The 24609-nt window shown below is 47.1% G+C and overlaps 1 protein-coding gene across 1 annotated transcript in view; it reads right to left on the reverse strand.

Annotated features, from left to right (window-relative positions):
* LOC121272631 (ras and Rab interactor 3-like) overlaps nucleotides 1–24130 on the reverse strand; it is a 36948-nt gene extending 12818 nt beyond the window's left edge. Inside the window, exons 1-6 of the mRNA XM_041179317.1 lie at nucleotides 23867–24130; nucleotides 17483–17675; nucleotides 13823–13931; nucleotides 6766–6838; nucleotides 3154–3245; nucleotides 1164–1556 (exon numbers count right to left, since the gene is read on the reverse strand). Coding sequence (XP_041035251.1) covers nucleotides 1164–1556; nucleotides 3154–3245; nucleotides 6766–6838; nucleotides 13823–13931; nucleotides 17483–17675; nucleotides 23867–23916 — 910 coding nt within the window. The 5' untranslated portion in view covers nucleotides 23917–24130. The remainder of the gene's footprint in view (nucleotides 1–1163; nucleotides 1557–3153; nucleotides 3246–6765; nucleotides 6839–13822; nucleotides 13932–17482; nucleotides 17676–23866) is intronic.
* Nucleotides 24131–24609: the final 479 nt, after the last annotated feature.

A 24609-nucleotide genomic window follows, 5' to 3' on the forward strand; every position in this document is an offset into this window, starting at 1 on the left:
CACCCACCACCCTCTGGGTGAAAAAGTTTTTCCTCATGTCCCCTCTAACTCTTCTGCCAATCACCTCAAACCTATGCCCCCTGGTGATTGACCTCTCAGTTGGGGGAAGCAAGTCTTTCCTGTCTACCCTATCTAGGCCCCTCATAATTTTGTACATCTCAATTCAGTCACCCCTTAGCCTCCTCAGTTCAAAGGAAACAAGCCTAGCCTTCCCAACCTGTCCTCATAGCTGCAATTTTCAAGCCCCGGCAACATTCTTGTAAATCTCCTCTGCACTCTCCCCAGAGCAGTTATGTCCTTCCTGTAACATGGTGAACAGAACTGTGCATACAATTCCAGCTGTGGCCTAACCACCCTTTTATACAGTTCCATCATTACATCCCTGCTTTTGTATTCAATACCTCACCCAATAAAGGAAAGCATTCCATATGCTTTCTTGAACACCTTGTCCACCTGTCCTGCCACTATCAAGGACGTGTGAACATGTACTCCAAGGTCTCTCACTTCTTCAACCCCTCTCAATAACTTCCCATTTAATTAGTATTCCCTTGCCTTGTTTGCCCCCCGCACCAAATACATCACCTCACACTTTTCTGGATTGAGTTCCATTTGCCACTCTTCTGCCCACTCAACCAAACCATTGATATCATTCTGGAGACAACAGCTATCCTCTTCACTATCAACTACACAGCCAATTTTTGTGTCGTCTGCAAATTACCCAATCATGCCTCCCACATTTAACTCTAAATCATTAATATATACAACAAGCAAAGGCCCCAACACCAAGCACTGTGGAACACCACTGCAAACTATTTTCCACTCGTAAAAACATCCATCAACCATTACCCTTTGTTTCCTGTCACTGAGTCAATTTTGGACCCAACCTGCCACCTTCCCCTGTATCCCATGGGATCTCACTTTCCTGACCAATCTGCTATGTGGGACCTTGTCAAGAGCCTTACTGAAACCCGTGTAGACAGCATCCACTGCAATAACCTCATCAATCCTCCTGGTTACTTCCTCAAAAAGTTCTATTAAGTTAGTAACGACCTTCCCCTAACAAAACCATGCTGACTATCCCTGATCAATCTGTGCCCTTCTAAGTGACAGTTTCTCCTGTCTCTCAGAACAACTTTTAAATTAACGTGCAGACGGCTGGCTACCTTTAACTATCTCCTCCTCTTCCTCCAAGCTCTTGCCAGAATCCGAGCCTTCCGTGTCACTCCGCTCCGCCATCTCCTGGTGCTTTTGGGGGGGAGTGGGACTCGCTTCGGAGCTGACCGATGGTTTCCTGCATCTCACCGCCAGTCTCGAGTGCCTGAAGGGGTGCGCCCGCAAAGGCATTTTGGTGAGCCAGCTGTCTCCGTGCTCTTTCAGGAAAAGGGGGTTGATGAAGAAGAGCGCCCCATTTTCGGCCGTCACCTGGATGGAACACATCGGGAGGTGCTGCTGTTTCAGGAGCTCCAAGCTGGGGGTGGGGCTGACGTCGAGGACATTGCCCGTGGTTTCCTGGTAGAATGCACCTTGGCTTTGGTTGAGCGGCGAGTCCCAGAACACTGGACGGAGACAGGGAACAGGTTCGTTCAAACCGACGGTCAAAGAACGGCTTACATTTCTATAGCGCCTTTCACAGCCCCTGGACGTCTCAAAGAGCGTTTGCAACCACTGAAGCGCTTCTGAAACATCGGCTGGGATTTTCTGGCCCCATCGCAGTGGGGGACCCGCCGGCGGGGGTGGGGCAAGGCGGCGCCCCAGCCAGAAGCCCATTGGCTTGCAGTGGGACCGGCGGTGTCTCTGTCGTGGGAAACGTAGCCGTAAATTGTGCACAGCAAGCTCCCACAAACAACAACGCATTCGTGGCAAGTTTTGGTTTTAGTGATGGGACAAATATTAGCCAGGACACTGGGGAGAACTCTCCCTGGGATCTCTTACCCCCACCCAAGGGGGCAGAAGGAACCTCGGTTTAATGCCACCCCCAGCAGTTTAGCAGGGACACTGGCTATGGGAAGGTTGGAAGCAAAATCCTTGAATGCTTAGGGACGAGGTTTCTCACAGACCTTCCAAAAAATGATAAGTTTATATTATTGGCCGTGAATGCACCTGCCTTTTTTATTTTATTTAATATATTCTAAACAGAAATTATATAGTCCTTCCTCGCGGCCTTATTTAAGGATTCAGAACAAAGGAAAATTGAACCATTGCACCCTGGCAAGGCTCATACACCAGGATAAAATGCAGGAGAAAGACTGCAGAGTGTGGAGCCTCAACAAGAGGTCATTGTCTTTGGAAAGAAGTGGGGGTGAGAGGAGGGAGGTGGGGGTAATTCAGGGAAGAGGGAAGGAAGGAGGGGGACAGAAAAAGGGATGGAAAGGGGGAAGAGAGAGGAGGTGAGGGAAAGAGACGAATTGAGAGGGAAGGGAATGAGGGAAAAAGGGAGAGAGAGGGAAGGGAAGGAGAGGGGATAAGGTGAGAGGGAGAGAAATGGGAGGGGAGGAGGGAGAGAGATGGGAGGAGAGGAGAGAGAGATGGGACAGGAGGAGGGAGAGAGATGGAGAAGGGGAAAGAGATGGGAAGGAAGGAGGGAAAGGGAGAGGGTGAGGAAAGGAGGGGGAGAGAGAGGGATGGGAAGGAGAGGGGATAAGGTGAGAGGAACGGGGAGAGAGATGGGAGGGGAGGAGGGAGAGAGATGGGAAGGACGAGGGAGAGAGAGGGAGGAGGGAGAGAGAGATGGGGAGGAAGGAGCGAGAGAAAGAAAGTGAGGGAAGAAGCGGGAGAGAGAGGGAAGGGGGGAGAGAGGCAGAGGGAGAGAGAAGGTGTAAGAAAGATAGGGAGAGAGGAGAGAAGGAGGGAGAGAGAGAAGGGAAAGACATAAAAAGGGAAGAGAAGAAGTGAGAGAAAGAAGGAGGGAGGGAAAGAAGGTGAGGGAGGAAAGGAAGGTGAAGGAGGGAAGGGGAGACAAAGAAGGGGAGGAAGAAGGGGGAGAGAGAAGGGATGAAGAGAGCGGAGGAGAGGAGAGACCAAACTCTTTCCAATAATGACACTGCGGAGGTGTGAGTGATGGGGAGGAAACACAATGCAGGAAGCAGACTCAAGTGAAAGGAAATCAAACTGAATATGAAAGTGAACTGAAAAGATAGCGTCAAACAAACTCACTCATGCCCAGCGCTGAGATCTGCTGCAGCTCTTCTTTGCTGGTCATGTGTAAGATGGCTGGTGGCAACTGCAGCCGAAATGGCAGGACATCTCTGTGTTGGAGAACAGTGTTAACACAGCAGTGGAAGAATACAGTAAAAATTAACACAGTTCCGTATTTTACTTCTAGCCTTCCTGTTTTTGCAATTAACAAATTTGTAGAATTCAGGATCCTGTTTTTTTTTTCCGTGTGGTCCAAGTGGCCTCATATCCCACATCTTGAGGTTGCTCAGTGTTTTTACATTACTCATTTTGGGAGGGAGAGCAAGAGAGAGAGAGAGAGAGAGAGACGCCCACATCTTAAAAATCTGCCACAGTCATTTCCTGCAAAATTGGTGTCTAGCTGGTGAAACCTTAAAGTACAGCTGCGAGGTCATTGGTGAAAGAAACAGGAGAGAGATGAAAATTGTTTCTGTTAAACACAGTAGGATGTTATGACCTGGAACACAGTGGGATGGATTTTCTGGCTGGCAGAGGGGCAGAGCGAGCACAGGCAGGTGGGGACCCAACCTCCGCCCGCGATCGGGCCTGTGCTGCCATTTTCCGTGGGCAGGTCAATTAAGGCTCGCCCAGCGTACTTTACGACTCCTGTGCATAGCGGGTACGCTCAGGCTGCCGGGTCCTAATGGCGACCCGGCGGCCTGTATAAAGGAAGGCCCTGGCAGCCTCGGAAAGGCCGCTCGCAATGGCTGGACGAGGGCTCTGCAGAGGGGCAGTTAGAGGTGACACAAGGCCGGAGGGTAGGCCGGGGGGGCAGGCCAGACCGGAGGGTAGGGCGGGGGGGGGTGTTGCCAGTGTGCCCCTCGTTTTTCCGATGACTGCCTTGCTGCCCTCCTCAAGGAGGAGGCAACACGGCGGGAGGTGCTGGTTCCCCAGGACTGGAGGAGGAGGCCCCCCCCGCCCCTCCCCCCTACATGACCAAACGTGTCTGGGAGGAGGTGGCGGACATGGTGAGCTCCCGTGATGTGGTGCAGCGGACCTGGGTCCAGTGTCGAAAGCGCTTCAACGACCTGTTGTGCTCAGGAAAGGTGAGCACCATGTTGGCGCTGGTCACTTAACCCAGCAGGTCGGCTTTCCCCCCTGGTGCCCCCACCAAGTCTGAGTGTAGTGACTGCATTGAATCATTGACGCCATGTGTCCTTCGCTGGGTGGGCCAGCAGATATTGCCCATGCCGAGGTCACCCTGAGAGGGTGGTGAAGAGATGGGTTCTGCTCCCGCAGCATGTGGTACACTGAGACCCACATGACTGTTTTGGGGGTGACCTGGAGGAGCTGCACCTGGGCGCAGAGCTGGAACTCCAGGACATGCCAAAGTCAGGGTGATGAGATGCTGGGAGGGGAGCTTCAAGGTGGCGTTGGCACCGATCGATCTGCTGTCCTCTGCGTTCCATGTCCTTGCGCCTCCTTGCTATGGAAGGTTAGGCCGTGTGGGGCCTAATGTGATGTAGGCAGCATTTGGCCAAGGGGGTGGGGGGTCAGGACAGGCCTAGCATCTTTGTGTGAGTGTTTGGCAGCAGCGGGGTGAGGAGGCACTGGATCCCTGCAATGTCCCACTCTGGTTGGGATGGGCCGTCCACGGAGAGAGTCCAGGTTTCCACTAATCAATGCTCGTCTTTTATTTTCAGGAGAAGAATGCATATAACTTAGACTGTGGAGCAGGCTCGAGGGCCGAATGGCCTACTCCTCCTCCTATTTCTTATGATCTTAAGACTTTTTCTGTAGTGGATTGACACAACTAAATGGCTTTGTAGGCCACTACAGAGGATTGTTAAGGCTAAACTTTGCTGTGGGTCTGGAGTCACATGTAGGCCAGACCAGGTAAGGACGGCAGATTTCCCTCCCTAAAGGACATTAGTGAACCAGATGGGTTTTACGACAATTTGGCAGTTGCGTTGCCGAGACTTGCAATTCCAGATTTATTAATTAATGGATTGCAACGGTTCAAGAAGGCATATCACTACCACCTCCTCAAGGGCAGTTAGGAATGAACAATAAATGCTGGCCTTGGCAGCGATGCCCACATCCCAGGAAAGAATAAGAATGGAGAGGCACAGGAAAGGAGGAGAGAGCAGGAGGGCAAATAATTCTTCTCACCACATCCTGTTGAGGAGTGTTTACTCATACGAAGGGGATAAGGCCATTCAGCCCCCACCTCCAAGCCTTTAACGTCATCCAATTAGATTGTCTCTGATTCGCAGTGCAACCCCATCTACCTTCGTCCTGTAACCCCTAATACCCTTAACTCAGAGGGTTGTGAATCTTTGGGATTCTCTACTCCAGAGAACTTGCTCAGACGTTGAATATATTCCAGATCGAGACCAATAGCTTTTTGGACTCTAAGGGAATAGGTTAGGGTGAACAAGTGGAGTTGATGTAGAGCATCGGTCATGATGATGTTGGAGCAGGCTCGAAGGGTTGAATGGCCTACTCCTACACCTATTCCTTATGTCCTACCTACCAGTGTCAGTCATAATACTTTCAAATGACCTCAAGAGCTTTTTGGGGGAGAGGGCTCCAGATTTCTACTCCCCTTTGTGTGAAGAAGTGCTTCCTGATGTCACCACTGAATGGCCTGCCTCTAATTTTAAGGTCATGACCCCCTATGTTTTGGAATAAATGTTTTTTTCCCTGTTTGCCCAATCAGGTGAGGATGGGGGTCAGACTCAAATGCGATGCCTTCCCCATGGTCAAATGACCTGCCAACACAATCTGCCCTCTCAAATGAAGGGGGCCCACTTAACTGAGGTACAAAATTCCAAGCTCAGAATGAAATATAAGAAAAACGTGCGACCACTCTGGACATTGAGGCCAAGGGAGTCGGGTTCCCAACTGGACAATTCTAATTGGACATATTCCTGGAGGTTTCATCACATGATCTCCTGCCCCCAACTGCCCCACCCCTACTCTCTTGCCATTGGTCACCCAACATGCCAATCTTAGCACCACCCCTCCTTACCCTCTGTTGGCAACCCTCTGAGGGGGGCCTATTTTTCCAATTAGCTTTAGTCATGGAGTCATTAAGACACAGAAAGAAGCTCTTCGGCCCATCTAGTCCATGCCGGCTCAGAAATCCACTCAGTCCCATCCCTCTGCAATATCCCTATAGCCCTGCAAGCTTATTTCCCTCAAGTCATTGTCTTGACTGATGTTCTACATCACTCCACCTTCTCACCCTCCCCAGGCGATGGTGTAGTGGTATTGTGATCCAGAGACCCAGGATAATGCTCCGGGCTCCAGGTTTGAATCCCAGATGGTGAAATTTGAATTCAGTAAAAATTGCCTTTTGAAATCATTGGTCACCTCTGTTTCCATCACCCTCGTAGGTGAGTTCCATTTGTTGTGTAAAAATGCTCTTCCTCACATTCCCCTCTGCATCTCTGGTCCAAAATCCTAAATCTGTGTCCCCTAATCTTTGTACTATCAGTGAATGGTAGCAGCTTTACTTTGTCTACCTTATCTAAACCTGTCCTAATCTTGTACACCTCTATCAAATCTCCCCTCAACCTCCTTTGCTCCAAGGAGATCATATTAGTTCATTAATGTAAGTGCGGGTATGTAGTAATACTCTCTTACCTGCTCACACAGTAATAGCCAATCAGCTGGAATAAGCTGCTGAATCCCAGATAGGAATGTTCCAGATAAAAAACTGAAAAATGAAATTAAACTGCTGTCAGTTGCCATCTCTCCATTAAACTAAAAGTCTCTCTTAATTGAACAGTGAATCACAGAATGGTTATAGCACAGCAGGAGGCGATTGGACCCATTGTGTCTGTGCTGGGTCTCCTAAGGAGCACTTCACTTGGTGCCATTTCTCAGCCTTCTCCCTGTAGGCCTTCATATATTTCCTTTTCATTCCTTTGAATGCCTCGATTGAACCTGCCTCCACCATACCCTCAGGCAGCGCCTTCCAGATCCTAATCACTCGCTGCATGATAAGAACAAAGAACAAAAAACAAAGAAAAGTACAGCACAGGAACAGGCCCTTCGGCCCTCCAAGCCTGTGCCGATCATATTGTCCGTCAACTAAAACATTTTGCACTTCCGGGGTCCGTATCCCTCTATTCCCATTCTATTCATGTATTTGTCAAGCTGCGTCTTAAACACCACTATCGTACCTGCTTCCACCACCTCCTCTGGCATTGTATTCCAGACACTCACTACCCTCTGCGTAAAAAACTTGCCCCGCACATCTCCTCTATAGTTTTCTCTTCTCACCTTAAATCTATGTCCCCTAGTAATTGACTCTTCCACCCTGGGAAAAAGCTTCTGACTATCTACTCTGTCCATGCCACTCATAATTTCGTAAACTTCTATCAAGTCGCCCCTCAAACTCCGTCGCTCTAGTGAGATAAATCCGAATTTCTCCAACCTCTCCTCATAGCTAATAACCTCCAGACCAGGCAGCATCCTGATAAACCTCCTCTGCACCCTCTCCAATGCCTCCATATGCTTCTGGTAATGTGGCGACCAGAATTGCATGCAATATTCCAAGTGTGGCCTAACCAAGGTTCTATACTCTTTTATACTCAATACCCCTGCCGATGAAGGCAAGCATGCCATATGCCTTCCTGACTACCTTATCCACCTGCGTTGCCACTTTCTGTGACCTGTGGACCTGTACACCCAGATCCCTCTGCCCGTCGATGCACTTAAGGGTTCTGCCATTTACTGTATAATTCCTGCCTGTATTAGACCTTCCAAAATGCATTACCTCGCATTTGTCTGGATTAAACTTCATCTGCCATTTCTCGGCCCAAGTCTCCAACCAATCTATATCCCATTGTATCCTTTGACAATGCTCTTCACTATCTGCAACTCCTCCAACCTTAGCGTCGTCTGCAAACTTAATTAGCCCAGTTACATTTTCCTCCAAATCATTTATGTATACTACAAACAGGAAAGGTCCCAGCACTGATCCCTGCGGAACATCACTAGTCACAGCTCTCCTTTCAGAAAAGCACCCTTCCACTGCTACCCTTTGTCTTCTATGACCAAGCCAATTCTGTATCCATCTTGCCAGCTCACCTCTGATCCCATGCGACTTTACCTTCTGTACCAGTCTGCCATGAGGGACCTTGTCAAAGGCCTTATTGAAATCCATGTATATAACATCCACTGCCCTTCCATCATCGATCATCTTTGTCACTTCCTCGAAAAACTCGACCAAGTTAGTGAGACACGACCTCCCCTTCACAAAACCATGCTGCCTCTCACTAATATGCCCATTTGCTTCCAAATGGTGGTAAATCCTGTCACGAAGAATCTTCTCCAACAATTTCCCTACCACTGACGTAAGGTATTTCCTCATGTCTCTGCTGCTTCTTTAGCCAATTATCTTAAATCTGTGCCCTCTCATTCTCGATCCTTCCACCAGTGGGAACAGTTTCCCCTAGCTATCCTGTCAGACCCCTCATGATCTTGAACACCTCTATCAAATCCCCCCTCAACGTTCTCTTCTCCATGAAAATAGTGTTAACTTCTCCATTCTATCTATGTAACTGAAGTTCCTTGTACCAGGAACCATAAGGCTGCTGCCTTTTAAGATGTACAAAACAAGATGAGATAAGGTATCAAAGTAAAGTGAATTTGTTGATTTTTGCGTTGTGCACACTATTTGTGTGCAGGACTGAACACTGAGATGCACAGAAGCTGTACATTGTAATACTGAGTGCAAAGAATTGCTACTTTTACATACTGTATACTGTACACACACAGGAGCTAGCTTTGTGTGTGAGAGAGAGAAAGAGAGACTTACATTTATGTAGCGACTTTCCCAACCTCAGGACATCCCAAAGCGCTTTGCAGCCAATGAAGCAGTTTTGAAGTGTAGTCACTTCCCAAAACATTCCTGCCAATTTGTGTTCAGCAAGCACCCTCAAGCAGCAATTCGATAATAACCAGACTGATATTGGTTGAGGAATAAAAGTGGAGTTCAGAACATCGGGGAGAACTCCGCCCTGCTGCTCTTTCAAATTGTGACCGTGGGATCTTTTGCATCCACCTGAAAGGGCAGCTGGGACCTCTCTGTTTAACATCTCAAGTGAAAGACAGCGCCTCCGGCAGTGCAGCACTCTCCCACCAAAGAGTCAGCCAGTATTCAAAATCTCTGATGCTACCCACTAAGCCATGGTTTGAGGTTAAGACAAACACCAGGTATGAGTGAATTGTTACTTTTTCCCTTTGTCAGTAGAATTCTAGATTAAAAACTGATGTAATATTAAGAAAACTATTGACAACTGAATGGAAGAGACAGGCTAGAAACAGTGCAAGAGCACACAAAAGAGTTAGTTTGGAATCAATGTAACTCTGGTTTCTTTCAGCTTAAGTCAACCCTCCCTTGAGCCACAAGACACTCAGAGCACCGATTGACTAACGGAAAGTGTGAACAGACTTTATAGAGTTTCCGCTAGAGTGCTATTCTGTTCATGACAAAACCTTCCCCGTCTCATCAAAGAGATCAAATTCAATCAGACAGTTTCCATGACAAATAGCAAAACTGAAAACAATAGAAAATATCAAAATTCATATTTTTTATTCACTCCATGGGATGTGGACTTCGCTGGCTGGTCCGGCATTTATTTCCCATTCCTAATTGCCCTTGAGAAGGTGGTGGTGAGCCACCTTCTTGAACCGCTGCAGTCCATGTGGTGTAGGTACACCCACAGTGCTGTTAGGGAGGGAGTTCCAGGATTTTGACCCAGCGACAGTGAAGGGACGACGATATATTTCCAAGTCAGGATGGTGAGTGGCTTGGAGGAGAACTTCCAGGTGGTGGTGTTCCCATGTATCTGTTGCCCTTGTCCTTCTAAATGGTAGTGGTTGCAGGTTTGGAAGGTGCTGTCGAAGGAACCTTGGCAAGTTGCTGCAGTGCATCTTGTAGATGGTGCACACTGCTGCTACTGTGTGTTGATGGTGGAGGGAGTGAATGTTTGTGGATGGGCTGCCAATCAAGCGGGCTGCTTTGTCCTGGATTATGTCAAGCTTCTTGAGTGTTGTTGGAGCTACACTCACCCAGGCAAGTGGACTGTATTCCATCAGACTCCTGACTTGCGCCTTGTAGATGGTGGACAGACTTTGGGGAATCAGGAGGTGAGTTACTCGCCCACGGGATTCCTAGCCTCAGACCTGCTCTTGTAGCCACAGTATTTATATGGCTGGACCAGTTCAATTTCTGGTCAATGGTAACCCCCAGGATGTTAATAGTGGGCGATTCAGCGATGGTAATGCCATTGAATGTCATGAAGTTTTGGTTAGATTCTCTCTTGTTGGAGATGGTCATTGCCTGGCGCTTGTGTGGTGCGAATGTTACTTAATGTAACAGAATTATCTTGCAGAGTTTCATTGAAATGGCGGCACAGAATGGTGCCATTCAGCCTGTCATGGCCATTGCTAACTCCCCAACTGGAGCTATCCACTGTGAGACCATGTCTCAGCCCTCTCCCCATACCATTTTCCCAATGGCTAATTTTAAATGGACTTATTAACTCTGTCCCTTCTGTTAAAGCATGTCACGTTCTCTCCCTCTCTCTCCCCAGAGGCTTGAACACAAAACATCAAGGTTGACACTCCCGGTGCTGTACTGAGAGAGAGCAACATTGTTTTAGAAAAAGAGCAGCACAGTTCTTGCCGTTATCAACAGTGAGTATATCAAAAAGCTGGCTGGAAAGCACTTTAGGACATCCTGAGGTTATGAAAGGCTCTATATAAATGCACATTTGTTTTATTTTCGCGGTGTAATCATTTCCTTCTCTTTTACACCAAGTGACCACTCCCTGTCTGTTCCCCTGGTTACCTTTCACCAACTGTTTGAAACAACCCCTCACTCTTTACCCACTCAAAACCTCTCCCAATTGTGGAAACCTCCATTAGAGCCCCCTTTGACCTTGTCCTTTGCGGTTGGGGAGTGGTGGCCAAAACTGCGAGCGACATTCAAACTGTGGCCGCAACGAAGGCCTTGAACAACTTCAACACAACTCTCCCCACCCCCTGCCAGAAACCTGAGCTGATTCTCTCCAGCATGGATGGGGGGGGGGCATACTAAGGCCAGTGGCCCTAACCAGTCCCCAGCTGAGATTAGACATCGAGAATGAACCTGGGATTGTCTTAGTTACCATGACCTAGCAACCATTTGAGTTGGTGGGAGGGGGAGGGGGAGGAGGTTGTGGTTGGGAGAGGAGAGTCATGCATGCCATTGGCTGTCATGGCAACACAACATGTTTTTAACACCTGTTATTTCTTGGATTACATAAGTTAGTCAGAATGAGCTCTACTTTTCCACTGTTAAACTCATAAACTTCCTTTTGAATCTTTCAACTAAACATATTTTTCTCTCCTATTACAGCCACAGAGAGCTGAGTCTGTTTGTTCAGAGTAAATTCTGTGAAGTAAGTGTATGTTTCGTTGCGATAAACATCATTGTATAACTATTGTTATTTGCCTTTATCCATTTGTCTTTCTATCTTTGTTATTTTTGTCACAGTCAGATTTAAATGAAACAGCTCAATGAATCCTGGCTAGGTGATGGATAAAGTGCCAACAAGGAACATATCCCAAAGCTGGTGGCATCAAGGAACCCCTCTGAAGGGATTGAGTCACTCGGATTGGAGGGTCCCTGTCAATGATATGTTAACTATATTGTTAGGATACGCAGGTGAAGGGCATTGTTTCATTAAGTACTTGGAACACGTATAAATAGGGGACAGCTGGGACACTGGGTTGTGTGGGAGGAGAGCTGTGAGACTGAACAAGTCAATAAACACTCTCAATAAAGAAAAGCTCTGTGTCTTGGTTTTTGGTTTCACCAATCAGTGGATCTTGTAACAGTCCCAAGTCTGAACACTGGTTTCAGCTAAGTTAGCTGACCAGAGTTGCATTTGAGGTGGTACAATTGAACTCAATACCACTAGATGATGGGAGGAGGGGAGAGGAGGGGAGAGGAGAGGAGAGGGAGGAAGAGAAAAGGAAATGGAGGAAAGGGGCAGAGGGAGAGCAGGGAGGGGGAGGGATAAAAGAGGGGAGTGAGGGGAGGAAGAGGAAGAGGGGAGGGAGGGAGAGGAGGGAGGGAGGGGAAGGAAGAGGGGAGGGGAGGGAGAGGGTGGGAGGGAGAGGGAATGAGGGGTAAAAGGGGGAGGGATGAGAGGGAGGGGGAAGGGAGGGATAAAAGAAGGGGAGGGGGGAGGGGGAAGAAGGGGGGAGGCAGGAGGGAGGGTGGGAGGCGGGAAAGGGGGGAGGAAGGGGGGGAGAGGGAGGAAGGGGGGAGAGGGCGGAAGGGGAGGAGGGAGAAGGGATGGGGGAAGGGGGGAGAGGGAGGGAGGAGGGGGAGAGGGAGGGAGGAAGGAGGGGGAGAGGGAAGGAGGGGGAGAGGGAGGAAGGGGGGAAGGGGGGAGGGAGGAGGGGAGGAGGGGGTGGGAGGGAGGGGGGAAGGGGAGTGGGAGGGGGAGGGGTAGGAGAGGAGAGGGGAGGGAAGAAGGGGGGGAAGAAGGCGGGAGGGGGAGGGAAGAAGTGGGGAAGAGGGGAGGGAAGAAGTGGGGGAGAGGGGGAGGGTAGAAGGGGGGGAAGAAGGCGGGAGGGGGAGGGAAGAAGGGGGGAGGGCGAGGGGAAGGGAGGGAGGAGGGGAGGGAAGGGAGGGAGGAGGGGAAGGGGTGGGGGGGAAGGGGGAAGGGGAGTGGGAAGGGAGGGGGAAGGGGAGTGGGAGGGGAGGGGAGGGGGAGGGGGTGGGGGGAAGGGGAGTGGGAAGGGAGTGGGAAGGGGATTGGGAGTGGGAAGGGAGTGGGAGGGGGAGGGATAAAAAAGGGGAGGGATAAAAGGGGGAGGGCAGGAGGGAGAGTGGAGGGAGAGGGACAGAGAAAAGGCAGGGAGAGAGAGTGAGGGGAGAGGAGATTGAGATGTGTGGAAGAGAGGAGCGAAGGAAGACAAAAGGATAGGAGGGAGAGGAGAGAGGGGGAGGGGAAGGAAAGGAGTTAGAGTGAGAGAAAGAAATGGAAAGAGGGAAAGGGAAAGGGAGGGAGAGGACAGGCAGGTGGAGGAAAATAGAGGAAGGGAAAGGAAAGAAGAGGGAGGAGGAGAGAGCAGGAGGGAAGAGACAGAGAGAGGGAGAAAAGAGAGGAGGGCCAGGAAAGAGGAGAAGGAAGAAAAGACGTTGGGCAGGTAAGATGGCGATGAAAGGTAAGCAGGAAGGGGATAGAGGGAACGGCCCAGGACTTATGTTTCTGATCCCACTATCTATCAGAAAGTGCTGTTGTGGAGCTTTTGAACATCAGGATCAGGCTATGATGCCCTTTGTGGTGGAATAGCTTGCCAACACTATCGTGGATTATTAGATTTGTCAAACAGTCGGAAGGCAGCTGCAGGACTGATGCTCGTGTGTGGCTCACTCCATCCTGTGTACAACTCACTGCAGCCTGTGTACAACTCACTCCATCCTGTGTACAACTCACTCCATCCTGTGTACAACTCACTGCAGCCTGTGTACAACTCACTCCATCCTGTGTACAACTCACTCCATCCTGTGTACAACTCACTGCAGCCTGTGCATAGGTGTGATACCTTTCATCGTTCAATAGCTTGCTCATTCCCATGACCTTAGGAAAGTGGCAAAACTTGAGGTAAATGATTGTCGAGAAGGATTTACCTGAACCATCCTCCTTGACGATGAAGTCCTCAGATTCAGACGTTCCATTTCCTAGTCGAACAGTCAGGATCTTATTTTTCCCACAATTGTTGCTCCACAATAAAAATGTCTGAAATGATGAAGGAAATAAAAGCAGTTAAATATGAGTGAATTTCTCATGGCGCAGTGTGATACAAAGATGAAAAAGCCACTCCTGGCTGGCCTCTCATATTGTACCTCCATAAACTTGAGGTCATTCCAAAACTCTGCTGTCCATGTCTTAACTCGTGCCAAATCCTGTTCCCCTATCACCCCTGTGCTCACTGACCAACATTGGCTCCCATCAAGCAGCGTCTTGATTTAAAAGTTCTCTTCCTTGTTTTCAAATCCCTCCTGGCCTCGATCCCTCCCTATCTCTGTAATCTCCTCCACCCCCCGACAACCCTCTGAGATATCTGCACTCCTCTGATTCTGGCCTCTTGTCCATCCCTGATTTTACTCGCTCCGCCCATTCAGTTGCCTGGGCCCTAAGTTCTGGAATTCCTTCCCTAAACTTCTCTGCCTCCCTATAAGATTCTCCTTAAAACCTAACTCTTTGGCCATCTGAACAATTATCTCCTTATGTGATTCAGTGTCATGTTTTATTGTATAAAAGCTCCTGTGAAGCACTTTGGGACATTTTGTTATCATCATCAGGTCCCAGGTGGGCATTGGCAACCTGACTTCCATTAGATTGGTCCATGATTACACTTGGCAAAGTAGTGCAGTGGTTTGCTGCAGTATGGCTGACTACGAAACTCTCCCACTCTTACCACCTGCCATCAGGTGTTATAGGAAGGATTTCCAGGCTGATACTCAACCTGTTTGGCCACATTACAAACACACTTTCCATGGCCCTCAAGTCCTGGAGTGGGACTCAAACCTGGAGCTTCTGGCCCAGAGGTAGGGATGCTACAACTGCGCCACAAGACTTCTGTTATGTTAAAGGCGCTATATAAATATAAGTTGTTGTTCATACTAATGTGTGTTCTGATTTTCTGTTAATGTGGATGGCTCTTTTCCAAAACTCGAGGCTCACAAATTTCAAGCAAATCGGCAGACGACAAAGTATTTTGGCTGGACAGACCCAGTTGCCTGGATTTCAAAGGTTAGTTTGTTAAGGGAAAATGTCTGTATGTAGCCCACGGCCTGCAGCTTATACTGAGGGCACAATAGCAAAAGAACACAGGGCAAGTTCTGATCGCTGTCCGAAAGATCTTTGAATAGGAGTAATCGACGCTTGGGATGAAATTGGATTAGCCTATCGAATAAAAAAATAAGCTCTGGAATTGTTTAACAAAGTTTTGAGTTGTAAAGGTGGGATAATAGAGACTCGTTCAGGGAGGATGAGCAGACCAGTTCAGTATCCTGTGATTTACCTCTGTCTTTTTAATGTCAGGAGGGAGCTGACTGCCTACCCCACCCTTTAAAAGATTGTTCGGCGGGGGTGGGGGGGGGGGGAGCACTCTCAACTCAGTGGCTTGTGGTTTCAAGTCTTGCCTCAGAGACTTGAGCACAGAATCTAATCTGAGACTCCAGTGCAGTACTGAGGGAGTGCTGCATTGCTGGAGTTGCCGTCTTGCAGTCGAGATGGTGGGTTTAGGCCCTGTATGCCCTCACAGGCATACGTAAAAGAGCCCATTACCACTATACTGAAGAAGAGCAGGGGAGTTCTCTCCGGTGACCAGAGTTGATATTTATCTCTCAATCAACATCAATAAAAATCAATTATCTGCACATCGCTGTGTGTGGGAGCTTGCTGTGTGCACATTACATACATTACATTGAGCATACAGCAGAGAAACAGGCTATTCAGCCCAACTGGCTAACTGGTGTTTATGCTTAACTTGAGCATTTTTCCTCCCATTTTTCCTCATCTAAGTCGTAACCCCCAATTCCCTTCTCCCTCACTATCTAGTTTCCTTTTCAATGCATTGATACTATTCGCTTCAAACTGGCTGACACGGCTCCTACATTACAACAGTGACTGCACTTCAAAAAAATACTCCATTGGCTGCAAAGTGCCTTGGGACATTGAAAGGCGCTATAGAAATGCAAGTTCTCTTCTTTCGTGAGCATTTCTGACAGTGGGGAGTGCAGCTAGTCACTGAACTCTCTGCAAACAGGTGTGTCCAGAGCTCCGACATTGATGCAGAGCTGGTAGCATACCACTGACCAACACTGCCGCCCCCACCAACCTGCACCACATCCTACCAAGCAACTATTGGTCTCAAACTTCGACTTCAAGAATAACTGTGCACTAACTTGCAGCAATTGTGCTGCATAATTTTTCCTGAATATGTCTTTGCTCAACCACGCACTCCACAATCAACTTCAGCTGGAGGACCATCAACTTGGTGAGAGGCTCTTTGGCCTAACCGAAATTTGCTGATCTTCCAGTGCAAAAAAACGTTGTCCAGGATTACATGCTGGGGGGAAGCACTAACACTTGGGGCAGCTGCTGAGAAGGCACAATGAGGAAAGGCCACTTTCCAAGGCCCTTCAGCCATAGTACACCCAGGGACTGGAGCTATAAACATTCTCAGACTGAGGTGCTTCAGAATTAAATATGCCCAAAGGCCTCCTTGGGCTGTCTATTCATTATGTAATGCATATGATGAATATTAATTGTAAATGGAACCATAGTGAGTAAAATACAGTATTGGAATAAAGTGACTTGGTTTGCACCTCATATAATGTCAACTTTGAGCACTCATGTAATGTACTTTTAAAAATTAAGACTGCACAAATTGACAACAATCACCTGTTATACCTATCTACATCTTGAGAATGAATTAAGAACAGAGCCCGGGTTGGGTAACTTATATCGTTATGATCACTGTTTCCTGAACCGATTAGAAACTGAGAGGGTAGTGAAGAAATGAGGGACTTAAGTTATGTGGAGAGATTGGAAAAACCAGGATTGCTCCCCTTAGAACAGAGAAGGTTAAGGGGCGATTTAATAGAGGAGTTCAAATTATGAGGGGTTTTGATAGAGCAAATTGGGAGAAACTGTTTGCGCTGATAGGTGGGTCAGTAACACAGGTTTGGGATAATCGGCAAAAAGACCTTGTGGTAGGGGGGAAGCTGAGGGGAATTTTTTACTGCAGCAAATTGTCATGATCTGGAATGCGCTGCCTGAAAGGATGGTGGAAGCAGATTCATTAGTAACATCCTGTGATGACTGTCACTTAAAGATCAGTTCAACTGAGTAGTGGTCATGTGATTTGGTCAACCAATGTGTGGCTAGCACAGGGGGAATAAATTCTAGGGAGGGCTTTCTTAGGAAAAATGTGGCTGTATGAGGGGCTGGCTGGATTTAAGCAGCCTCGGAAGCTCTTGTGAAAATAAGAATTGTTTTGTTTAACTAAGAAGCCTCCCAGAGCATGTTTCTACATTCAGCAGGGAACTGGATACACACTTGCAGGGGAAATACGTGCAGGGATATGGGGAATAGAAAGGAGAATGAGACGAATTGGACAACTCTTTCAAAGACCCCGCACAGGCACAATGGGCCGAAAAGCCTCATCTTGTGCTGTCTGAACTTCCAACTCTAATCCAAGGTCCTAATTGAAGGCAGGAGGGGACAAAGTTCTGGTTCCCCTGTAGCTCGTCAGCCTCTTTACAGGTTAAAAGACCTACCCCTGGAGGTTGCCTCCCGAGCACTTGCTTCACTTCAAACGGCTCAATTCCAAGCTGCAGCCAGATGTTGTGGGACAGCGTCAACTTGTCAAAGAGACTGAGCTTTGAACATGCGGAAATGTCTCTTTGATCCTCCTCCTCCTGAGGCCTCTGATATCCTCCATTGCAAAGTTGCTTGTTGGGGCTGTAGGGACTGAAATAAAATAGGATTAGCCATTTCCAGACCCCTGAGACTGGACCCTTACCCAAGTGCAACTCAACATAGGCATTAATTTTTTTCCACATGGGGTGTCACTGGAAAAGTCAGCATTTGTCCTTGAACTGAATGGTTTGCTAGGGCCACTTCAGACAGCAGAAGAGTCAACCACATTGGTGAAGTCACATGTAGGCCAGACTAGATAAGGATGGCAGATTTCCTTAGTAGTCTAGGTGGGTTTATTATGACAATTGGGGACTAGCATCATGTTCTAGATTTATTAATTGAATTACTCCCACCAGTGGCTTTGATGGGATTTGAATTTATGTCCCCAGAGTATTAGCCTGGGTTTACTGAATTATTAGTCCAGTGATATTACCACTACACCACCGTCTCCTTTATAGTAAGGATTTAATTGGCTGTGAAGTGCTTTGGGATGTCCTGAGGTCATGAAGGCACTATAGAAATTCTCCCTTTCTCCTCCTTTACCATATTGTAGGTAAATAAATACTGAAATTCTGGTAAACTCTGTGAGTTTCTGTGAGTTCTCAGAGTGAGGTGTTTGAGAACTGAACATGCCCAAAGACTTCATTATGGTTGGACCTTCTGATCAGACACAAGCTTAATTCTGTTTATTTTTGCTGTATCTTTTCAAGAAGTATATTTTTGCTCTTCTCCAACTGAAAGCTGCCCCAATTGCCAGTAATATCAATAGGGAACAGGTCATTTTCATGGTGGCAACTCGGCTAGTTTGTTGTGACTTGCGAGAATGACAACAGTAACTTATACTTATATAGCGCCTTTCACATCATGAACCGTACCAAGGCGCTTCACGGGAGCATTATAAAGCAAAGTATGATGCTGAGACACAGGAGGTATCAGGTCCAATGACCTAAAGCTTGGGCAGAAAGGTAGGTTTTAAGGAGTGTCTTAAAGGAGGGAAGTGAGATAGAGAGGGGTAGAGGTTTAGGGAGGGAATTCCAGAGCTTAGGGTCCAGGCAGCTGAAAGCACAGCCGCCAATGGTGGAGCAATTAAAATTGGGCATGTACAAGAATTAGAGGAATGCGTGCGTCTTGGGAGGTTTAGGACCAGATGAGATTATTGAGATAGGGAGTGTTGGGGGAGTGGGCAAGGACACAGAGGAATTTAAAACAAGGATGAACATTTTAAAATCAAGACCTGCAGCCAATGTAGGTAGGGAACATGGGGGAACAGGCCCTTGTGTGAGTTAAGGCATGAGCAGCTGAATTTTAGATGAAGTTTACAGAGGGCAGAATGTGGGAGACCAGCCTGGAATGTGTTGGAATCGTTGAGTCCAGCCATAGAGGAGGCATGGATAAGGGTTTCAGCAGCTGAGACAGGGTAACGTCGGGTGAAGTTAAAGGTGGTCATAATGATTGCACGAATATGAGGTCAGAAGCTCATCCCGGGATCAAATATGAGACCAAGGTTGTGAACGGATTGGCTTAATGTCAGACTGTTGCCAGGGAGAGGGATGAGATAACTAAGGATGGTTTCTCTTGAACTTGCCATTTCCACACTTCATGGCTTCCACTCAGCAACTCCTGCCCTCCCTGATACCCATCAGAGTCAGAAAATGTCAATGAACGCACAAAGAAATGGCGAGTGAGAAACTATTCACATGGCTCACCATAGAATTTTCCCAACAGTTCCATACCGGCATTATTGTTTCACAAGAGCCTCTGCCTTCTCACCCTATCAGCATATCTTTCTAATATCTTTCTCCCTCATGTACATATAGAATAGAATCATAGAATGGTTATAGTATGGAAGGCAACCATTCTGCCCATTGTATCTGTGCTGGAACAACTCACCCTGTCACACTTCCCCTGCCTTTTCCCCATGGATCTACAAACGTTTCTTCATCAGATAATGGTCCAATTCTCTTCTCAAAGCCCTGACTGACCTGCCCTCACCAACCTCTCAGGCAGCGCATTCCAAATCCTAACCACTTGCTGTGTAAAAAGGTTTTTCCTCATGTCACCGTTGCTTCTTTTGCCAATTATCTTAAATTTCTTGATTCTTCCATTTATCTAACTTTCCCTGAAATGCATCAGAGTCCAAGAGATGACACTGTATACTATGAAAATGAGTTCACTCTTTAGCAAAGGTGTTTTTTCATTCTTTCATGGGATGAGGGCTTCACTGGCTGGGCCAGCATTTATTGCCCATCCCTAGTTGCCCATGAGAAGGTGGTGGTACCTTCTTGAACCGCTGCAGTCCATGTGGTGTAGGTACACCCACAGTGCTGTTGGGGAGGGAGTCCCAGGATTTTGACCCAGTGACAGTGAAGGAACGGCCGATATATTTCCAAGTCAGGGTGGTGAGTGGCTTGGAGGGGAACTTCCAGGTGATGGTGTTCCCATGCGTCTGCTGCCCTTATCCTTCTAGACAGTAGTGGTCGTGGGTTTGGAAGGTGCTGCTTAAGGAGTCTTGGTGAGCTCCTGCAGTGCATCCTGTAAATGGTACACACTGTTGCTAGTGTTCATCAGTGGTAAAGAGGCTGAATGTTGTGGATGGGGTGACAATCAAATGGGCTGCTTTGTCCTGGATGGTTTGAAGGGCTATAGAAGTTAGGTGGGTATATGGAATTAGATCACAAATCAGCCATGATCTAATTGAATGGTGGATCAGGCCAGAGGGGCTGAATGGCCTCCTCCTGCTCATGTTCCTAGAAGTAGCCAAAATTTCTTTTGATAAAGAGTTTTGACATCTGTCTCACTCACGCATTAATGGTTTCAAACCCTATAATTACAGCTTGAGCAGTTTGGGATCTTATCGGTGTGGGATCAGAGAAACCAAGTAACAATATAGGAGGAAATGTGAAATGAGTATCAACAGACACAAAAAAAACACAGGCTCCATCACTCTGACTGATGTCATTTCCCATACATTGACCAGGGGTTGAATTTTGATAAATGCATGATTACAGCATCATAACCACCCCCTCAAGTTCTTGCACTGCCATTGGTTCAATGATATTCAGCTGGTGAAGCAAATCACACTATTCACAAAGTCAGGATGCCCCAAAGCACTTTACAGCCAATGGAGTGCATTTTGTCAAGTGTGGAAACTTTTGCAGGAAACACATCAGCCAATTTGCACACAGCAAGCTCCCACAAACAGCAATAATCATCTGCTTTACTAATGTTGGTTGATAGTTAAACAAGGTACAGGCGAGAATGTTCCTGCTCTTCCCATAGCGGCCCTGGGGCCTTTTGCGTCCACCTGAGAACGCAGATGGGGCCTTGATTTAATGGCTTACATGCAAGATGGCACCTCTGACAGTGCAGCACTCCCTCAGTACTGCACTGGGCATATCTGGATTTTGTGCTCAAGTCTCTGAAGTGGGACTTGAACCTTTTGACTGAGAGGCAAAACCTATTGACCCACAATGACAAAAATAGGCTCCCTAGAATCTGGAACAGTCCCAGTAGATGGGAAATAGCAAGCATAATCCTGCAATTCAAGCAAGAAGGTGGAGAGAAAACAGGAAACTATAGACCAGTTAACCTTCATCAGTAGTAGGGAAAAGGCTAGCAGCTACTTATTTGGGATGTAGTAATAGAAAACTTAGAAAATCATAAAATGATTGCACAGTCAACATGGATTCATAAAAGCACCCTGTTATAGTTTTTGAGGTTGTATCTAGCTGAGTAGATAAGGAGGAACCAGTGGATGTAGTGTATTTGAATTTTCAAAAAAAGCATTCAGTATGATGCTACACAAAACTATGACTCATAGGATTGGGAGTAATATATTAGCATGAATTGTTGATTGACTAACAGGCAGGAAACAGAGAGTAGGAATAAATGGGTCATTTTCAGGTTGCCAGGCATTAACTAGTGGGATACTACAAGAATCGGTATTGAATTTTAGCTACTTACAGTCTATTGATGAGAAACCGAGTATAAACTTTCCAAGTTTACCGATGATATAAAATTACATGGAAAATTAATCTGAGAGGACACATAAAGTGCTCAAGGGGATTTAGGTCGGTTAAGCGAGTGGGCTAGAATGTGGCAAATGGAACATAATGTGGAGAAATGTGAACTTATCCACTTTGGTTGGAAAAGTTTAATACTTTTTAAATGTTGAGGTTGCATTTGGAGGGAACTGGCTGTCCTTATACACACATAACTGGTTAACATACAGGTACAGCAAGCTATTAGGAAGGCAAATGGAGTGTTAGCCTTTATTACAGAGGTATTATTGAAGGAACAGAGTGCAAAAGTCATAATTTCTTGGTAAGGCCATATCTGGAGTACTGTGTACAGTTCTGGTTTCCTTAGCTAAGGCATACTTGAGGGAGTGCAATGAAAATTCACTAGACTGGTTCCTGGGATGAGGGGATTGTCCTATGAGGAGAGATTGAGTAGACTAGGTCTATATTCCCTGGAGTTATGAAGAATGAGAGAGGATCTCATTGAAACACATGGGAGGTCACAATTTCAGAGAAAGGGGATTGACCATTTAGGACTGAGATGAGGAGAAATTTCTTCGCTCAGAGGGTTGTGAATCTTCAGAGTTCTCTATCCCAGAGAGCAGTGGATAGTCAGTCATTGAGTACATTCAAGACAGAGATCAATAGATTTTTGGACATTAAAGGAATTAAGGGATGTGGGGATAGTGCAAGAAAGTAGAAAACTGAATTGCAGAGCAGGGTTGAAAGGCTGAACAGACCCCCTCCTGCTCCTATTCCTAATGACACCATAAAGCAGCAAATAAGAGTGGGAGCCTGGCAGGGTTTAATCTCCTCCCCCAGGTCTAAGATGCACATCACCTCCACAGCTGTTCCTTCTCAGGAAAGAGCAGCAAATTGAACACGGGTCAGGTTTGGAACCCAAGGCTCTCTAAAGGCTTAATACCATGCTCGACAGTGCATTTAACTGCCAAGGTCACAGGCTGGTCTATGTAGTAAAGCACTTTGAGCTGGCAAACTATGCAAATTGGCAAGATCAGCTTTTACACCTTCTAGTAAAGGAAGCCAGCTTGGGGAGATGGTGGTATAATGGTAATGTCACTGGACTAGTAATCCCAAGGGTATATAGTTAAGCTCTAGGAACATGGGTTCAAATCCCACCACAGCAGCTGGTGGAATTTAAATTCAATTAATAACACCCAGAATATAAAGCTAGTCTTGGTAATGATGACTATGAACTGTAAAAATCACTAATGAGAAGGAAATCTGCTGCTCTAACCCCAGTCTGGCCTACAAGTGACACCAGGCCTACAGAAATGTGGTTGACACAGCCCAGCAAGCTTCATAATTCAAGCCAATTAGATTTGGGCAACAAATGATGCCCACATCCCATGAAAGAGTTTTTTAGAAGTGGCATTGATTGACAAAAGCCTGGCAACAGGGCCTTTAGGATGTCATCTATAGCGTGAGTGTCCAGCACAGAAACAGGCCATTCAGCCCAACTGATCCATGTTAGTGTTTATGCTCCACACGAACCTGCTCTCAGCCCATCAGCATATCCTTCTAACCCTTCCACCCTTTGACAGGAGGGCAGAATGGAGGCCTCAAAGTGAAAAGAAACTCCAAACAGTGAAGGTCCCCGGCTCGACCCGTGGTCTTTACTAAGGGCACTGAGCTTAGCTGGAACCTCAGCTAGTTCTGTGGGTTAGGGAGAGAGGGGAGGCAAAGGACAGGGCCTGCAAAACCTGGTTAATTGGTAACCTGTGTTGCAAAGTCAACAACTATCAGGACAGATTGATCAGGCTGAGGGTCTTTTCTCTACAGAAAAGAAGATTCTGGGGTGACCTAATAGACATAGTCAAGGTTATGAAGGAATATGTAGGGAGGATGTTTTGATTTGTGGGAGAATCTGAAGCTATATATATATATATATATATGGATAAAAAAGATAATCACTAATAAATCCAATAGGGAATTCAGGAGAAATATCTTTAACCAGGGAGTGGTGAGAATGTGGAACTCACCACCACAAGAAACGGTTAAGGCAAATAGTATAGATGTACTTAAGGGGAGCAGATGGAGAAATGGATAGAAGGATATGGTGGTGGGGCGAGATGAAAAGGCATGGGAGGAGGTTTGTACAGAGCATAAACACCAGCACGGAGAATCTCAGGCCGAATGGCCTGTTTCTGGGCTGTGGACTTGCCTTAATTCTATGAATAAAGGAAACTTTCTTCAAGGTACCTCATCTGATGCTCCGAGTCGCTCGTATCATGTAACGATGTTCTCAGCATTGTTCGCTGTCCACGGAATCTTCTATTCACAGGGATACTTTCCCAGCTCAGCCATTCTGCTTGGCGAGATTGGACCGTAGCAACACCCAAAAAAATGCACTCTTGCTGATGATCTGCACTCACTGAGCTCCCTGCACCTCAGCCGAACTGCACAGCAGGAAAGAACAATGAAGCACACCGCTAAATTACAGTTAGTAATCCAGCTCCCGTCAGGAAACGAACGAGAACAACAAAGAGGGTATCTGTCGCAAATTGAATCGCTAATCTCTGCACGAGCCACTCTCAAAGATTAACGGCTCATGTGCATCCGGAACTGCTTACTGTTCGCACTGCTCTCTCAGCTCAGATCTTGTTTTGAGAGCGAGCGAGCATGAGGGAGACAATGTTATAACAGTTTATGGGAAACCACAGCCCCGTTTGCGGTTGCCTCTCTCAATGTCTTCACTGGTGCCTTTTTTTTGAGCTATACTGAGCACAGTGTTCGCACAACCAAGTGGTGTGACCCAGTTTAAGTTGATTCTTTTCAGTGAGGAGCTCTTTAAACATTGCTTTCTGCAAATGCTTAAAACCCAAACTCTCCGGAGACATAAATGTCACCCCCCCCCCCAAACAAGGGAAACTCTTTAAAGCACTCTCACATTCCTGGTATGTACGCAAAGAAACTTTGATGGATTTTTTTACCCCTTTGCCTCC

This window comes from Carcharodon carcharias, chromosome 34 (assembly GCF_017639515.1).
Source record: "Carcharodon carcharias isolate sCarCar2 chromosome 34, sCarCar2.pri, whole genome shotgun sequence".
In the NCBI taxonomy this organism is placed as follows: domain Eukaryota; kingdom Metazoa; phylum Chordata; class Chondrichthyes; order Lamniformes; family Lamnidae; genus Carcharodon; species Carcharodon carcharias.